Consider the following 19,610-nt stretch of genomic DNA (forward strand, 5'->3'; position numbering starts at 1 on the left):
AGCCAGGTCAAAGCATGATTACACCAGAATAGATAAGCGTTCTGTTTTCCTCACTTATAACACAGAGCAGGAGTTGGACATTGGATGGAGAAGACTCTGAATGCAAAAAGTAGAGATTAACTGAATTGTGTATTTTGAAAAATAAAGTAAATGGGAAAGTGAATAGATAAGCCCTTGTTGCATTTTTTTTCCCTTTTTTGTTTCTGATAAAGCTCAAGCTGTGTTTCTGCTAAACCGGCTGCTGTATCCTGCGGCAAAGACTATTAAGGTCACTCAGCTGATTTTAAGGTTAAACTAACTGTTTCTGCTTTCAAAAGAAGCTTTGAAAAAATAATGAAAGACCTGATGCACCTTTTTAATAAAATACAGATATCCCGCCATCTGTCTGCTAATATTTGAAATCGGTTCCACTGTTAAAAAAAGACATAAATGCTCTTTCATGTTCAAGTACTGAGGTCTGCCTGCGGCATACTCTCATACTGAAGCTGCCCAACATGCCCCTTGTTAGAAAAAGAACAACTCCCTTAGCGAGCGTCTCAATGACAAACGTTGAAGTCTGGATTGATGGCTTCTGTCAGGCTTCCCTGTAAATACTGTTCTCATCTAGTTGCACTTTTTTTTTTATGTTGTTTTCTTTTAAATTAAAATATACTATTCTTATCTATTTGCACTATGCTGCTCAGGGAGATGCTTTGCTGTTTTGTTCTCTTACACAATGACAGTAAATATTTTAATCTTGAAATTCAAATAGATGGAAATACAGTGTCTGACATTTCGAAACTCGATTGTCAATTATAGACGCGGCCTCCTCTCCTGCTGCATACAGTGAGCCTAAATACTGTCTGGCAGCTGCAACAAAAGATGAAGGCCTGTCTCCAAATGATTGAAGTTTATTCATCATTTAATCTCCTCTACAGCGAGCGGGGGGAAACTTAGACTCAATCATAGCGGCCCTCATTAGCTGTCACACAAAAAAAAAACACACATACACATTACCCACACATTCAAAGCATGTAATGCACTGCATACCTGCCATATTTCTCAGTGATTTAACACTGACTTTAGCCTTATATATACATTATGCAAATTAATAATTCTTAAAAACCAAAATAAAAAAGATACATCTCCAATAATATCCTTGATAAATTAACCCCTTTGTTTCTTGCATTCAGTGATTCACAAAGGAGAATGCATTAAAACAATAATGAAGTCTTTGAAATCCCTACCAGTAGGGAACATGATTGCATGACAGCAGATTCTGTAATTTTTCAGAAAAGTCAGCTACTTGTACTTCAAAAGAAAACTCTACCATGATCTCTTCCCTACATTTAGATACCGGATATGCAGAGTCTACAAGTAAAGATAAACACAAGAAGGAAACGAGCATAAACATCATATTCAATATTAAACTATCCAAAGTATCATCTTTGAAAGTTGGTCTTGGGCATGTGGACATAAAAAAAGGGAAATCACACATATGTGCTCATTACATACATTCACAAACACAACTAAGTTTTTCAAACTTTTCAACCCCCACTAGTCCTCATATAATTATCCAGTACCGGATGTGTGCTCACGTAAACTCCTGCTGAACTTCTTACATTGGCACTTCCAATGATATCGCAACAGATCTCTCAGACTGTGTGTACATTCCTGCTGTCAAAGCAAACCAAAGCACAGCCATGGACACAGTGGCCAAAATGAAAAGAAGAGAGCTCAGAGGGCAACTCTGGCGAGTACCATGATGCAAATCAGAAAGTTTAGAAATCAGAAGTTGTTAATCAAATCCACTGCAGAGTGGCGAGAATCTAATAGTTTGAGCTGTGATTTGAATGTTTTGACTATTAGGAATCTTCCCATCACAAAGAGGTTGTCCCATTATACTTCAGTATCCATGAAGAGAAGGCATTCTGAAGCATGTTGGCTGGTAAAACACATAATGCTGAACAACCTTCTATGATTGTAAAAAGAGCGCCTTTGCCAGTGTTTTGGTTAATATTTTCCCTGTATTTAACAGGGAGCTGGGTCTGCAAGATTCACATACTTACTTTAAACTCTTATGTTTGAGTCATTTTTGACTTTCTTTCAAAAATTCAGACAGAGTTATATTAAATGATAGAAGGCTCTAAGATAGTACAACAGGAGAGAAAAAAGTAGTAAGGGACAGAGAGAGAAGAGAAGGGTGGCGGCCGGCACAGTCAACCTTTACAGAAATCGATAACTCAAGGTAAGATTGAGACAGCAGGACACTGAGGGAAAGAGAGGAAATGCAACGGAGAGTTGGGGAGAGGGGAATACCAAGGGGAGAGAAGAGAAAGCAGCTGAGAGAGAAGATAAAGCTGGAAACAGAGAGTGTGAAGGAGAGGTAGAATAAGATAGAGAAAGTTGCTGGGTCTTTGTGGGCTTTCATGAAGAAGCCCAGCGGGATAGTGTCTGGATTTGTGAGGTCGACCTCTTCACCTGCAGATCAACTGCAAACTAAGAGCAGGCTAATTGGGAAAAGGGCTGTAACAGACTGGATGAGAGAGTAGTGTCAAAAGTTATTTTTGGTTCTCCTCTTAAAGATATATAATGAAATGTATGCGTTGTTTAAAGCAGCCCAACCTTTAATCCACAAAGCTGTGACTCTCAGAGTCTAGACTGACATATTATGCTGGTAACAGATTCTCAAGGCTGATTCAGTTATGAATGCTCAGAACATAATATGCTTCACATCAAACTGAAATAACTTTGTATTCATTTGAAGACTTTCAAGGCAAAACACATTTACATTTTTTGGAGTGTCAATGTCTCCTAGACATGCAGTCACATTGTCTGTGGAGCTAAAGGTCACTCTAACTGGACGAGTTGGTTGAACTCAAGAGAGAGGGAGGGTTTACAAATACCAAGTTAACAAAGCTATACAGTACCTAATTCCTAAACTGACTAACAAGCGAGTTAACAACATCTGACTGATGGTCATAAACACACTGACTAAGATGATGATTATGTTTGTTTACGGTCTTCACTTACACATTTGACAGTTACAGTGGCTGCTGTAGGTGTTTTTGTGTGTGTGTTTACATTCACATGCTAGTCTTATGCTCCGTTTCCACCATGCGGTCCGGTTCAGTTCGGTTGGGAATGGTACCAAAATATGGGATCCGTACGGTCCTACTTTTTGGTACCCTTCTGTTGGGGTACCGATCCGACCCCTCCCTTGTTTACTGTGCGCCTGTTCTTCTTGATCATTTAACTTGATTAATAGCACAGCTATACTGTGTTGAGCTGCTATGATGTCACACTATTACATCGGCTATCTCCATCTGGCTTACACTCCGCTTACCAAATAAGGGTACGGTTGGCTGTGGAAACGCAAGGAAGTTCATGGTTTACCGTACCCAACTGTACCAAACTGTACTGAACCAAACCTGACTGCATGGTGGAAACGGGGCTTGTAGTGCATACTTAAGAGTGAGGTGAGGGATGGGGGTACTTGCTGCAGCGTCAGGTTATTGTGTCCTTTATCAAACAGGCAAGCCAATTAGGGGTGCAACCATTTATATTCATTTTCTCTCCCTCCCTCCAGCTCTTCTCTCAGAGTAGTTTTCATTTAATGGCCGGATACACTCGATGATGACCTGTGAAGAGTTGTAGATGGGTGCAGAGATATGCAGAGTGAATTTACTAGAGCATAACATTGTGTTGAACAGAGAGCGAGAAGGAGGTGGATCACGCTATGGGTGCTCTCAAGTAGAAAAAGTTGAAATATCTCGTTATCCTTCCCCGGCCTTTCTGCTCTGCGTTCTGATGTAGACAACAAGATGTCTCATCTGACATTGTGAAACTGCAGGCTACAGTGAACTCATTTCTGCACTACTCCTCTGTAACGTCCTCCCTACACCACATAAATGGAGGTTTAAAGATTTTGATTGTGCATACAGGATAGTTGAGAAATTAAAAAAATATATACCATTTACCTCTCTTACTGAATTTTAGATGAAGGCCCTCCACCTACATCCAGCCAAGCATTTTTATTGTTGATCTGACAAAATGTTATCCTAATCTTTAAAACTCCGCTCCATAGCGCTACTAGTGATCACAAAGTCCTCCAGGGACAATTCAAGTTTCCTTTTAATATTAAGAACCTCATTTCACACACACAGACAACCAAGGGCAAAGAATTACAAGGACTTAAAGATCACAGGCGCTCTTTGCAGATCAAACCATGAGGGAAGGCGTGGAGGGTGGGATGGGTTTCAAACACAACTTCAGATCAGGATCAGGGTGAGAGGAGTTTGTAATAAGCATGGATTAAAGGGCAGATTATAGTGGAGCTAATGAGAACATAAAGAGATTAGATGCCAGGATGTCTTGGAGACATGGAGTAGTTAATACAGACCATAGAGAGAGAGAGAGAGAGAGAGAGAGAGAGAGAGGCAGCTGACAACATCTGTAATAAGATTGAAGGGGAAGAGTGTGCAAGAGGGGGAGAGTGGAGGGGGGGAAAAGTCTGGTCGAGCAAGAGATTCCTGAGTGCAAAAAGAAGGTAGAGAGACATAAGAGATAAACAGAAAGAGGCCTCTGAGAGCAACAGATATGAGAGAGCAAGGAAAAGGTGGAGACTGTGATGTAGAGAAAGAGGCCTTAATAAATCTATATGAGAGCCATAGAGACGGAGAAAACTGTGGTGAGGACGAAGGGAAGTAGAGGTTCTCAGAGTAAATTGATGGACAAGGGGCTTAGGAGACGAGGAAGATCGACACATTTGGAAGAGACAGGGGAGCAAGGCAAAGACTCGTAGACGGATTAAAAAGAGAAAAGTGGAGACAACACAAACAAACATGTATTTGTGTAGATAAATAAAGAACAAAGACAAAAACAGGGGAACACAGATTATCGTTCTCTTTTTTAACATTAGACACACTGCATTATCTGCAGCTTTCTTTCGCTCGCCCTCGCTAATCTGCCTCCCTGTAGTATCCCTAAAAGGACAGAGACGATAAGAGGATAGGAGGCCGAACAAAGAGGCTGCAGAGGAAAGACACCAGGCTCACTGCACAACAAACAGAAAATGCAAACAAAAGATGACAACAAAGAAGAGACACTAACAATTCTCTGATCCACAACTTTTTGAAAACTCCCCAAGATCGAAAAATGAATGTGTATTTGGAAGGATATGTTTGTCCTTTTCCAGAGCCCCTGAGAGGGAGGGTCATTGAACGGATGTGAATGTAAAAAAAACAAAGTGCCCCGGCCTTGTGCTTCATTCTTATTTTTGCCCTTTCTTTTCTCTCTAAATGATAAAAGAGAGAAACTAAAAAAGGAACTGATTCACTTCCACTCTCCTGAGAGATCAGTGCAGTTTAACGGTTTACATTTTCATCTGTGCATGTGTGTGCTTTCTTAATGTACATTCATATTCAAACCAGCACCTGTCACTCAGCAAGTCAGAAAAGGATACTCAGGCAAAGGCGGTAATAATCAGTCCTTTAGGTGTAATGACTCCAGGAAAGGTGACGTCTCAGACAGGTTTATGAGCAATTCAAATCCAGGTTATGAATGTCAATCTGGCATTTCATCTCCAACTGACCACCTTTTAATAAAAGCCATCATTTCCCAGACGGGGGGGTTATCTGCAACCGAGCATGTCCAGTGCCATTTTGGATCCACTGACCTTTAAGTTCATATTCTTGACTGGCAGGGGTGTGGTGCCTCAATATAGGCTGAGTGTGATGCATGAACTTGTGTGTTTGGTATGAGTGCTTGAAACGGATAGTCCCATGACCAAGATTAGAAAATCTGTCCTTAAAGCTATTGGCCAACCTTTCACCCTCTTTCAGAGCACAGAACATGCTTCTACCCCAACTTTACCCTCCTCCCCACAACCCAACTTTTTTATTCCATCAGTGTGGAATATGCCACTCACACACACACACACACACACACACACACACACACACACACACACACACACACACACAATGCCCTTTCAGCACAGACACACGCTGCTCATCCTCATCCTCATCCTCGTCTTTGCAGGGCCCTCTCTCCTCGTCTCTCCATATGAACTCCCGCCAATATGATTATATCTCTCCTCCCATATATCTCCATTCATCCATGCTGTCGGCTTCTCATCTCCCCCGCTCCACACCTTCCCTCCCTCTCCTCTCGTCAGTTGTTTGTTTTGGCAGAGCTTAAACAAAATCACGCAGGAGACTTAAACTGGCACGATGTTTAGCTCCCACTTCACCTGATGCCTCACTGTTATTCCTATAGCTCCTCTCCTCTGCCCTCTTCTATTACTCAGCTGTAAGAGATGAAGTCTCCTATTGGGTATTTTATGACATGGCAGGATGAGACTTTGGGCTTCTCGGACATTAAATCTGTATCCAAATATGCAGATTCTTATTTAATGCTCGATGTTTCACATACATATCACATATATTTCTCTATATATACTGTATATAATGCTGCAGCCAACATGTCCTCCTCCTAAGTTTTGATTCCGGTCCGGAATGGCTTGTATTTTTTTTTATCAGAGAAGTAGGCAGTTTTAAGACACCACCACACGGCTGTTTTGGATGTCCCTCGGTTAGCCAGACATGAGACCAGTTATCATGCCAAACAAGCAGGTGTTGCAGCGATGGAAGCGGGCAAGCAACCTGCTTAGATAATTGATTCTCTCTGACATAAAATCCTTGGCATTTTTCTAAAAAGCTCCACGACCAGAAACAAAGACAAATAAGGATAAATATTGGAGATGCTTTTCAAAATATAGAGAGAAGTTAGAACGCAGAAAAGTTTCAAGAACAACGCAGAGCTGGTTATACACTGAAGCTTCAGGGTCAGCGACATGGACACTGAAGATCTAGGGAGGAGGGGGCGGGGGGAGACAGCTCCCTCCAAATGTTTTGAATTAGGACTGCAGAACCCCTTTTGAAAGCTAGGTGTCAGAGTTACATACAGTAGTTCCTTTTTGGCTGGCGTCAGGTCCAGCTATTTGCCTGACACTAGGTTGACTGAATATTAGTTTGTGACAACATTTCCAATACAGTGACAGGCTTCAAAAGTCAAATTCAGAAAGCAATGGGTATCATCACTGAGACTATGTCCATGTTCTATACAGTCTATTGTCTGTACAGCAGCCTGTAGAAAGCAGAGGACGATTCCCTTTATGAGGCCAATAAACCTGCAGGTCATGAAGGCCAAACAAACACACAAAATGAACACACACAGGCGGAGAGTGTATTTAATACATACATGCACATCCATTGCTTCTTCCTGTAGTGGAAAAGTAAAAAAAGTAAAATAATACAACATATATATCCTTTCTCAATGTAATTGTGCTGCATCAAAGTGTCCTTCACTTCCCTGCCGCAAAGAAATCTGGCTCAGGAGATTTCATTGTCTGATGGAATTTGACAAAGTGATATTGACAATGCAGCTTATTTTCCCAGAATAAAGAGGGAAACGTAATATTGTTTCATCCTCTCTTGCTGTTATCGTGATTTATTTCCAGGTACTAAAGTATTTCCACCTATCTCTCCGCCTTGTTACTGTCTCAAGCAAGAATACATTATCCAGGCAGAGCAAACAATATTACATTTGTTATTGAAAAGCAGGGATCCTTCACCTCATATTTTGTCCTAAATACACACCATCATATTAGGCACACAAAGAGGTGTCACTTATTTTTGTGCACATCTGTTGTGCATCAACAGATACATTCACACAAACATTTAAATATACAAAGATTCACACAAATATATGTAAAAGCAGCTTTGACTGCATGTTAAAGTAAATCTTTAAAAGGCCTTTTCTAATTATGTAGTAGTTTCATAAAGAAGCTTCACCATCATTACTTCTTCACTTTTATAATGATTCTGCAAAGGCATGATATTGGTATCCCAGTCTGTGAATCAATGAGTAGAAAACAGCAGTGCTCCACTTGCACACACACACTCAGAAATGCACACACACACAGCTGGCTCTGCTGTTTTACAGCAGTCCTGTCTCACCCCTATAACACCTCTGTTACTACCTCCAATGCCTGCACAGAGTGTGGTTGACTCTGGTCCACCGTTATACCCCCAGGACATTCATATTGAAGCGAGTCCTTACAGGGGTGTAAATATAGCACCTTGAACTGGCAATATGAAAAGGGCTTAAAGTCACAGGTGTGATCTGTGACTGAGTGTGCCTGTCAGTCTCAAAGGCTTTTACCATCCAGCTGTGTAAAAGATGTGGAGTAAATTAATTTCATTCACCATGCAGCTGCTTGCTGTCAATATAAATCACATTAATGCGACAGAGTCCTCTAACAGGTAATGATTTAACAATAAATCACCCGTTACTCTGCTTAATTACCCTAACAAAAGTTTGTTGTTTTTTTTGTGCTGCACTTTTTGTGTAAAGGACATAGTGAACATTAGGGACATGCCCCAGGCCTGTATTTCCAGTTATATTTTTCGCTTATTACATGTTCTTGGTATGATGTCGGGTACCAGCAGTGCTTACTGACCAATCAGCAACTTGCATTGTCATTCATATAAATCGCCTTGGAGTTAGGTGCTTTAAGCATTACAAGGTGACAAACATCCTACAACTGAATCCGACAGAAGCTCAAAATCCCTGTTGGTGTTAAAATACATTAAAACCTTCTAAAGACCAGGGCTGGGAATCTTTGGGTGTCTCACGATTCAAGTTGATTTTGATTCTTGGGTTCACAATTTGATTCAGAGTCTATTTTCGATTCAAAACGATTCTGGATTCATGATTCAAAGTACATTTTTAAATGAGTACATACTTCAGGATCTACTCAGGTCATCTTTGAGACTGGCTGAATTTCTTGAATATCTTTCTTTTTTTCCAGAAACAAGCTACATTTTTCATTTCTGTATTGTTTGTCTGTTTTCTCTCCAGATGGGACTCCCTACACTTGGTGGGTGGGTCGTGGCAGTGAGAAGCATTTCTACTGGGGGGGCTCCGTGCCTGGAGTCCAGAAATGTGCCTGCGGCATCGACAGAAACTGCACTGACCAAAAGTACGACTGCAACTGTGACGCTGACCACAAGCAATGGTAAGACAGACTTTAATCAGGAGCACAAACACATTGCCATGTATTGATTCATTTCCCAACAATGTCAGCTCTCGGCTTCCCTTAAAGAAAGTATTAGGATATATTCCTACCACTGGGATCTGCCTTGTATTGTTGATACTGTTTTACCACAAAAGCAGTATTACCTGAACAGGCATAGGGTCTTACTTTTAGGTCCTTCAGGATCTGAAGAGTTTAACCACCCTCGTATTTTTCTACCCTAGAATTATTTAATATTGTTCAAAGTACTGTACGTCACCTTAGTTGTGCAATCAAAATGACTTTATTTTCATGAGAATTTGTAAAGGTCATTGTACCTGAGTGCTCATTATGTTTCACAAGTACATATTCTGTTTTTCACTGTGGATGACATTCAGGCATGACAAAAACAATGTTCTGAATCCGTGCACAACCTCTATAAAGAACAGAACTTCTCGCCTGAGAGAGTCTTAATGATTGCATATCTATATCATCCAGAACTTAAAAGTGAAATATGTCAGACCCCTGGAAATTTGGATGGGACTATGTCACCGTGGTGACAGTAATATTGTCGCTGCTGCTAATGCTAATGTTTTCATGAATCTGTCAGAACAGAGTCTGCCTAAGCTGGATGCTCTGATGAAGAGCCTTACTTCAAAGTGACTGAATGATGGATTCTACCATCAATGATGCATTTATTTAAGAGTGATGTTTGCCTCCACAACCAACAGTTTGTGTTTCAAAGCTCTTTTAGCAAGCTGATGGATATTCCCATCAGACCAATAGTCACCATCAGTGTGTGTGTGTGTGCGTGTGTGTGTGTGCCGACTGCAAGGAGAGAGTTAATTTTCTTTCGTCTCCGTTCTCATCTCTCAAACTGATGAGATTCCAAATAACTTTCACTCTGTTTTGTTCTCTTCATTCATATTTTATGTATCGATGTCTCATTGTTTTGCTGAGTGACTTTTAGAGTATTTCCCACATTTTTATTTCAGATCATTTCCTCGATTGTTAACAGCACATCAAACCTAAATGCACATTCAAATCCATAAATGGGATCACGTTATAGACCACACATGGTGTTTTACTACCAAACTAAAAATGACGGCAAATTATTAAAATCAAATACATAGTTCTTTGGGGTAATTTAAAATGTGTTGTACTCAAAGCCTACCTAGACTTCTTAATCTGAGTGCAAGAGAAGGTATTACATTATTTTCTAAATGTAAAAGCGATATTGATTGATTTCATTCTTCTGGTAGATTTATTCATTTAGTTGATTTATTCTCTTTATCAACCATTGATTATTCATATATTAATTTATCTATTCACTGAGCCGTCCTTGCATCCAAATAATAACTAAATACATTAACAATGTATGTGGAACTACTGTGATTCATTCAATTCTTAATCCATCAGGTTGTGATATATATTATTCTGTTTGTGTAACATACTTTTGCAACATGTGGTTTTCTGTCTCATAATATAAAATTTGAATAATGTCATATATTAAAGTTAATCATTAGATGTTTTTATTTTTTTTCTCATGATGTAACACACATAAATAAATATGTTTATTTAAGCATATTTATATGTAAAGTGATGTAGTGGCCCTGATTATATGCAGTTATACTAGCCTTCATAACACAGCTTTACTGGCATAGAGATTATGAATAAAGGCTTATGTATGGTGTCTTTATAATCCATATAAACTACCCATGTTCTTTCATGTACCTATATGTAATCGAGGACTCTATACATACAACTTTTCTGCTGGGACACTGTAACTGTGCCTCCGATAGGGGAGGATTGTTATCTTCCCTTCAGTTCAAAGTCAGAATCAATGTTTGGCAGCTATTAAGAGTGCACATAAACACACCACAAGTATTTCTTTGGTACCAAAGAGAAGCCTTATCAGCATGCAGATAGTTATTAATAGCAGAGCCATGTAATCATACATGCATGTTTATTTTAACTCGTCTTACAGGAGAGAAGATTCTGGTCTCCTGATTAATAAGGAACACCTACCGGTCAGCCAGGTTGCCGTGGGCGACACTAACAGACCAGGCTCTGAGGCTAAGCTGACCGTTGGACCACTCCGTTGCCAAGGAGACAGTAAGTGATGTGTTAATAATTGATTATTTTGAGTGATGGGCAACTATTACAAAGTATTTTAGAATCCAGGACAGTTAAAGATTGATGGTGGATGGATATAAAATAAATATTTATATTTATAATATATTTAATATAAATTTTTATCTGAGATGTAGGCTACTGGACTAACAAGGAGTTTAGGATTTCAAAAAAAGATTTAATCAGGGAAACACAAGAAGTAATTTAAGACAAATGCTGTGTTTAATTAAATAAAATGTTGCAGTGCTGTTAATGTTGGTACATACTGATTTACAAGACCTATATATATCTAAGAACAGACACTGTCTCCAAATTTGATTAGAGTGTGAGACTGACTTTCATTATGCTCTGTTGTATAACATGAATGGAGACCTGGTCCCTGTGAGTCCAGACTGTGGGACACACAGGAAGTTCTGCTCTAGGATACCAAGGTGTGCTCTGATTAAAAGCGGGTCAAAAGGTCAGTTATATAGCCAAGAGCTGAATCACACTGTTTCTTCAGAACTATCAGTCTGGTCCTACACTGAGCTTCATACCTACAGGGAGCCTGCACAGAAAATGAAAACTGGTTTAGCATTCTGGATTAGCTGCGGGTGTGAAAAAGGCCGTCCTCTGAGGCAAAAGAGGCGCTGGTCTAGTTGAAAGGAAATCTGTGAGTTAATGACTTTCTCCAAGTCAGAAGCTGAGAGCGGTGGTTTTAATTTGAAGATGATTGTACTGTGGAGGCACGACTGCATAACCTTTATGAACTGCTCATCAAAGGTTGAAGTCAGAGACACCACCTGTTTCTTTAACATAGGGATTATTAAAGGTCCAATGTTTACAACTTTTTAACAGGAGGGGAGCAAAACTATATATTTTTTTCATGTGATGTTAAGTTATAAAAAACTAGTTAATGGTACTTGAGCACAGTGTTGAAGCAGTTGGTGTTATGAGGTGTGACAATTCTCTCTTGTGGGAGAATTTAGAGAGAGAATGAGACAGCGTGCACATAAAGGTCACTAGGATGTACAGTGTTGTAATGATAAGGTTAATCCTACCTATTAGGAGTGCTCTATGATGTCTGTTGAACGATGGCAGTGTTGTGTCATAAATGGCAACACTGCTAAAGCAGGTTTTACTTCATGGACATCTGAACCAAAAAAAAGAAAAGAAAAAAAGAGTCTGCATTCGCTTTTATGTTGAGACCAAAGAAGGTCATTTGTGACCCTCAGGAGGACGGTCTCTTTCATGCAGGGTAGCAGCCTAAAACCAGACTGGAATCATTCCAAAACTTAATTAAAACTGAATAAATGAGCTGTGAGGATACCGCATTCTGAATAACATACATAAAAAGTGTTGGCAAGCCGGTCAAGAACATCATTAGATACTGAAACTTTTGACTGTGTATTTTATGCAGAGGATTTTTAAAAGGTTTGAAAGACACATGCTTTTGTCTGACATACTTTAATATAATAGACAACACACTCAGGATGTGTTTAAATGCCCTGCACCAGCAAAAGTGATGTGACTCCTGACTCTTTTTACTCACCAGCTTCCCATCTTGACTCAACCTCTCCATGCATTTTCTGTACTGAGTGGTAAACTTAAATAAACCAAATCAGTGATTCATGTTTTATCCCTGTTGATGTATTTAGGTTTGTTATAGTAAATAACTTATATAATAGGACTGGAGAGAAAAGTAGCATGTATGTTTGAATAGTAATAGTAACACAGTGGGAGCTTAAAAAGAAACCGCCTTGCTGTCACATTTGTACCAGCTTGTGGAAAGTGTTGTTTTTAGAAAACATTTTGATGATAAGAATGTCCTGCTGGTGGTTATATGTATGTACATATGAAGTAACCGTGTTGGTGTCTTTCACCTGCTAATTGCCTCCACAGCTGTTTGTGAGTGAGGGGCCATCTGGTTACTTTGGTTAAGTAGCTAACATCAGCAAATTACCGACTGTTGGCTGCCTTTAATAACTTGATGTTGGCAGAGCCATCAATCCTCCCCATCCTGTCTTCAAAATAATGTCACTTCTGTCTCCGGAATGCCACACTTCAGGCTTCAAAGACAGCAGTCATCTATTCAATTGGTGACATAATGGTGGCTACTTCCATTACTGAGACAATCATTGTTCACTAGGCAACTCTCTAGAAAAGAAACAATATTTTTACCATCTTCTTCCCCGCTGAGCAACATATCCTGGTCACTGTAACCTTGAGTACCTCGTTTTTCTTTACGGGCCTGAATTGATCCTTGGAGGCAACTAAGAGCCAAGAGGCTGCTCACTTAAAACCCCTCAGGCCTGCTGTGAATGTTCTCTGATCTCTCCTGATTGTGACCTGAACACAAAGGAGACTTGAACTATCAAAGTATCATGTTTTTTTTAAAGGCTAGAACAATGGTTCAACGTATGTCTTGGAAATGAATTTGAATACGTTCCTGACTTCCTACATATGAGAGGCTTCTTACCAGAGCTGCATCATACAGTGTGGTGATTTTGTTTTTTGAGACACCCTCTTGTTTTTTTTTTCATCTCAAATGAAATATTTGAGCAGCGTGTAGGGACGTAATCTGCTGTATGGTGAAACAAAGCACCATCGAGATTTAGTGCAAAGTGATAACCTGAGGGAAGGTAAGGTAATCATATATTCAATCTGTAGTGCAAGGCAGTGCGATCATTATCATAAGAAGGCTTCATATATTATCTATTGACTGCTCAATTTTCATTGCAAAAGGAATAATTGAGTTGAGCTATGCAATCTCAGTGTGCTGTGAGTGTAGGTATACAGCGAAGCATACCACTTGTTTTGCAAACTCTCCAAGCCCTGATTTTTCTTTTTTTTTTATTTTTCCTATCTGTTCATCCGTCGAAGACAGGAAGTGTCCTGGTTCTGTCGAGGGCACAAAACATGACGGAACACCCTGCCCTCCTCACGGGTACCACACTCATTATGGTCCCTTCATCAACAATCTGGTCACTCTCACCAATGTCTTCTCATCACAGAGCTGCCAACAAACCAACCATGAAGTAATGACCCATGACATCACATCTGTCTGTGTGTGTGGGTCTATCATGTTGCCGTATAGCAGACACAATTACTGGAGATGAATCCCTCTCGAACATTACGGTGCCATATTCCCTTTGTTTGACTTTATTATCAGCTGCATGTGTGTGTGAGAGTGAAGACAAAGAATGAGTTATCTTGACTTGTGTTTAATGAACCAAATGAACAAACTAACTCTAAAACAAAGATGACAAATATGTTTGCAAAACTGCTGGTCAAGACACTGGAACACTGAGCATACATTATATATTGGCCCATTAAGGCATATTAAACATATATTAAAAATGTCACACGTGAAAAGGTACTACTTGTATGATTGATGCTTCTCATACTGGGCGTGAAGCTCTGTCTCAGTAAGAGCAATGATGATTGGCCGCCATTTAATGGGTTTTTCTTTGGAAATGACTAATGTCTCGGGCAGTAAGTGAAAAGTTTTAGTGAAGAGGTGTGTGTGTGTGTGTGTGTGTGTGTGTGTGTGTGTGTGTGTGTGTGTGTGTGTGTGTGCACATGCGCTCCAGCATTAATGAAGCCCATTTCCATGGCTAGTTTAGTGGCAGCCTGTACAGTCTCAGGCAGACAATTAGTCCCAGTCTTTGATGTTAAAAGGGTTTGGACGTTTTAATACTTTAGAAATTAAAATAAATGACAGCAAATGGAGCAAAAGGCAGTATGTGCTATTTTAACAATGTAATAACCTGATTGAGATAGACTCAGCCACATGACTGACCAGAAATAATAGCTACAGAGGTCACCCAGGGCAGGTCAAAAATGAAGGTTGAAATGCTAACCTTTAGAATCAGAGTAACTGATGTCATCTTAATAAACTCTCTAACACATTTATTCTCTGGTGAATACAGAGGCCTCAAAGTACCAAAAGGTCCTCATTTGTATCTAGTGCAAACAAGTTCATTCCCTGTATGAGCAAATGATTATCTTGTGCAAAAAAAAATGTTTTCCCTTTGTGCAAAGGATAATAATTTTGTTGTAACAAGTTATTGTCTTGTGGGAATAAGCTACCCTAAGCACATATATATTCTCAAATGGCAACCTCCATTGTTGTAAAGTGAAGCCAATGTGGAAGGGCAAAATCCTGCAGTTTGTCAAGGGTCTGCTTGAGGCTGGAGCCCCAGAAGTCACATACACACCCCATTCAAAAATACATGTTGCTATAGCATAAAAAAAAACATGTTTACAGCCTGGTACAAATAACAAGTAATAAGTGAGTTATAAGTAATTGTGTTGCTATGTAGTCTGTGATGCTGTGATGAATTATTTTCTTTAAATCTGTATTTACATGCACTCTATATGTGTGTGTCTTTTTTGTGTGTGTGTGTGTGTGTGTGTGTGTGTGTGTGTGAAAATGTCCTTGTTACTGACCTGGGATAGAGCAGTCAGTCTTCTTTAGCATCTGCGAGTATACTGGCTCATAACCCATCTGGTCAAGCATAGACACATGAATCATCTTGTTGGCTTCCAGATCCAAACTTCAGCCCAGACTGTATCTCACATCATGTCAGCTGCTACAGCTCAGTGGGCGTAAGGGACTTTTCAAATCACTGTGGTGTAATCCAGAGGTCAGCAGCTGTTTTCATGCAGCATAATGTTTTAATCAAAAGCACTGATCGGTTGGTCTAAGTGATGTTCATGACAAGCTTGTTACCAAACATGTACACGAGAGGAGCCAGTGAAAAGTGAAAAAAAATGTTTAAGAGGAGGTTTGGTCAGCTGCAGGTGTTCTGTTTTTCTTGGTCTCCATTAGAATTGTGTTCTATTGATCCCAGCAGTAGTGTTGAACCTGGATTCTCCTGTTGAAGGATGTTTCATTTGTGATATTAGTGTGAAAACGAATAAGGTCGTTCACACTATTTCAGCTGAAAACTGCAACTTATTGTTTCGGCTGATCGTTTGCATGACACCACAGCAAAACAATGATGGACTCCTGAGTTCTGTTTGTGAAAATGTCGACTGGCATGACTCACAGTCGACATTTTCTTGGTATTTACTTGCTTTGTAGATTAGGGTTACTGGGAGTAGAAACCTCACCCCATCATCTGTCCATATGAACATTCATGTGTTAGCCTCTTTTGAATGTTTACACCTCACCGCTCTGTAGAAAGAGTGTGTGTGCATGTTGTTTCATTACACATCACCAACTACTGGCATATACAGTATACTACAGCGTCTTTAGTCGTTTCTGTGGATCTGTGTGCATGGCGGCTGTCATCACAACGTTATCGTCTGAACACAGAACTTTTTTTTAAAGCACAGATGAATAACGATTTTCATTTTTTAGAGGCTCATGTAAACATGGCCTAAAGATATTTTTCAACCAGAATGATGCAGTTCAGCATACAGTGAACATGATATTTTTTACTTTCAAATGGCATGGCAATGTGTCGCTTAGTTGGTATAACATTTTGCAAACGTGTTGTGGCAAACGAGAAAAAGCAGCTGGATTGCCAAAGTCAGCAGGATACATATTGAAGGTAATATAAATGTTTGCACCACCCAATTGGACCAATTCCCTAATATTGCCGTACTTACAGCCATGCTGCTAGCAGTGGCTGAACATCAGTAACAACTAAGTTATGTTCCACTCATCCAGACCTTACTGTCCTTCTACTCTGCAGTGAGTTTGATTTAGATTTTTGTGTGCATTGTGAAGTCTTCAAATACTAATTTAAATTGAATTATAATAACAGGCAGAAAAATATCATTGAGACCATAAAAAAAAATGCTTTGCATTAATCTGTTTTAATTTTATTTTGTTCATGTGCTGCAGATCTTATACTGTATGATTGATTAATAAGGGGGCGTGGCTTCATCACAAACAGGAGGTTTTGTCAACACATACATGAACTCTGTGTCTTCCAAGGCTGCTCTCGACCCGTTTTCTGTAGCAGGTGCCAGTTCATATCGTATTTTGTCAAGAAATCTGTGGCAGAAACAGCTGAGCATTTGTGGTGTCTCAGTCGGTTAGTAAAGACATTCATTTGCTGGATCAGGTTCTGTAACATTTGTTGGATAAACATTTCAATATGGGACGGTTAATGTGCCACAGAGCCGAGCCAATCAGCTGCATCTGTTGATTTGGCACAGGAGCAATCAGAGGTTTGGCTCCTCTAACGCTGCTTCTTCTCCAACACAGTCTGTCAACCTCGAGATATTCCGCTCTCCTTTCCTCCTCACAACATAGATCCTCTCTCTCTTTGCTACAACACTCCTCTTTTCTGACTTGTTCCCCCTCCTTCACTCAGAAGCATGACTCACCTGGCTCTCTTTTCTATATCCTTGTGTCCTTTAGATGTCTTTGTCAGCCTTCTTTTTACCATCTTGCTTGAAGCTCTTAAAGTCTTATTCAGTATGCTAGATATTGAATTCAAATCACAGAAAATGAGACTTTGGGTGCCATTAATGTATTTGTGATTTGCTGCATGAAGAGTGCAGGTGCAGGTTTACAGACGCTGAGACTTTTCCCAAAAATCTAATGAGAGCTGGTCTTCGTTTCTCTGTGTTTGTTTATCTTCGATTACATTCATCCACAGTTATTTACTGAGCCTGTGGTCAACGATTGTATCTGCTGTGACCTGTCCTCCCCCATTGAGCATGCAAAATGTGTTAAATTAAAGGGCAGCTCCTACAAGATTTTTACTTCATGACAGTTATTTCTGCAGAATACACAAACAAAAAGTATGCAAGTGCAATGCTTGTGAGTATCCACATTCTGACAAACAGCTACAGCATGTAAATGTACAGACACAGTATACAAATGATATCTTGCAATCAACAAAACATAGAGTGACAGTACATGAGTGTTGACCTGCTGTCCTTCTTTCTAGGACACAAATTGATGGCAAACACCTTATTTATTCCTGGGGCTTCTGCAGGTGTCCTCCTGTTTAGTCTTTAATTAACCCTGCTGAATAATTGGCTATCCCCCCCTAAAGAGAAATGAACAGTGTTTTAGCTTCAACCCCACTTATCACAGAGACAGCATCAGTAGGTGGTCCGTGTGTGTGTGTGTGTGTGTGTGTGTGTGTGTGTGTGTGTGTGTGTGTGTGTGTGTGTGTGTGTGTGTGTGTGTGTGTGTGTGTGTGTGTGTGTGTGTGTGTGTGTGTGTCTGTGTGTGTGTGTGTGCGTGTGTGTGTGCGTGGGGCATGGCTCCTTTCTGTCCTTGCCCTTGGTGACAGGATGTGCGCAGAGGAGGAAAGTGGGAATGCTCAGAACCTGCTATTGGGGAGCACTTATCACTCTGAACCAGGACACACACACACACACACACACACACACACACACACACACACACACACAGAGACCCACACAGATGCATGGACACCGGTACATCTAACCCAGAGCCAAACACATACCACTTGTAAACATAAATTGAACAAAAGTTAGACACTTGAAAGTAGCTAAGTGCGACTTAAGATAAGTCACTTTATTTTGTGGATTATTTGCTAAACTAAAAATCAACTACAACTGTTTTTTCTTCTTCAATTAATCAATAACATTTTTATTGATATACAGGCCTTCTTCTTTTTTCTTTTTTAACTGTTGGTTTGACAAAATAAGCAGTGTAAGGATATCATCTTGCATAATAATCATTTCAGAATATATTCAAAAGTAACATTAGTTGCAGTTAACACACATTTCTTATACACACCCCTGCAGTGTACCCGCTGCTCCACTATCCCTGAGGTTATGATAGAGGGTTAAATGCCAATCCTCTGAGGAGTCAAAGAGATCGCACACAGCTAAATCCACACAAATCCTCTGCCCTCCACACACATATTTCCCTTCCCTCCTCTTCTGTCACCTGCCCTTTGCATGACTTTTATCTCCTCTTTTCCCTTCTTCACCACTCTACCCTCTCACCCATCATGGCCTCTTTTCTCAAATTCTGCCTTCTGTCCTTTCCCCCCGGCTCCTCTCCTGTTGCTTCCTCCCTCACTCTTCATCTTCAATGAGTGATAGGCTTTTAAACCTCTGCATAGAAGTCGAGCTGAAGGTTATGAATTAATAACTTTTCTAATAAAGTGAATCTGTATTTGAAATGAATGATTCCTACAATTCATTTATTCTGCAGCTGATCAGATGAGAACGTGTTAGCCAGAGTGTTAATGGAGAGCACAGTGTGGGACATGAGATGGGATTGTTCTGAGCTCTGTGTTGTTTTTTTTTTTTTTTTCACAGATAACTACTGGAACGCTGCCTCTTTCACCACCCCGTCATCCTACCTGCACTTTGCCACCTTCCAGGGTGAGACCAGCGCTGACATCTCCTTCTATTTTAAGACCAGCGCACCCTATGGAGTCTTTCTGGAGAACCTGGGCAACACTGACTTCATTCGCTTGGAGCTCAGATG

The 19,610-nt window shown here is 40.1% G+C and overlaps 1 protein-coding gene across 2 annotated transcripts in view; it reads left to right on the forward strand.

The window, feature by feature from the left end:
- The window catches only part of cntnap2a (contactin associated protein 2a), a 214,305-nt gene that overhangs the window by 168,698 nt on the left and 25,997 nt on the right, over window positions 1-19,610 (forward strand). For both annotated transcript variants that reach the window (XM_065948957.1, XM_020630990.3), the window contains exons 16-18: window positions 8,905-9,061; window positions 11,046-11,173; window positions 19,439-19,609. In XM_065948957.1, the coding sequence (XP_065805029.1) occupies window positions 8,905-9,061; window positions 11,046-11,173; window positions 19,439-19,609 (456 nt within the window). The remainder of the gene's footprint in view (window positions 1-8,904; window positions 9,062-11,045; window positions 11,174-19,438; window position 19,610) is intronic.

This window comes from Labrus bergylta, chromosome 20 (genome assembly GCF_963930695.1).
Source record: "Labrus bergylta chromosome 20, fLabBer1.1, whole genome shotgun sequence".
NCBI lineage: Eukaryota > Metazoa > Chordata > Actinopteri > Labriformes > Labridae > Labrus > Labrus bergylta.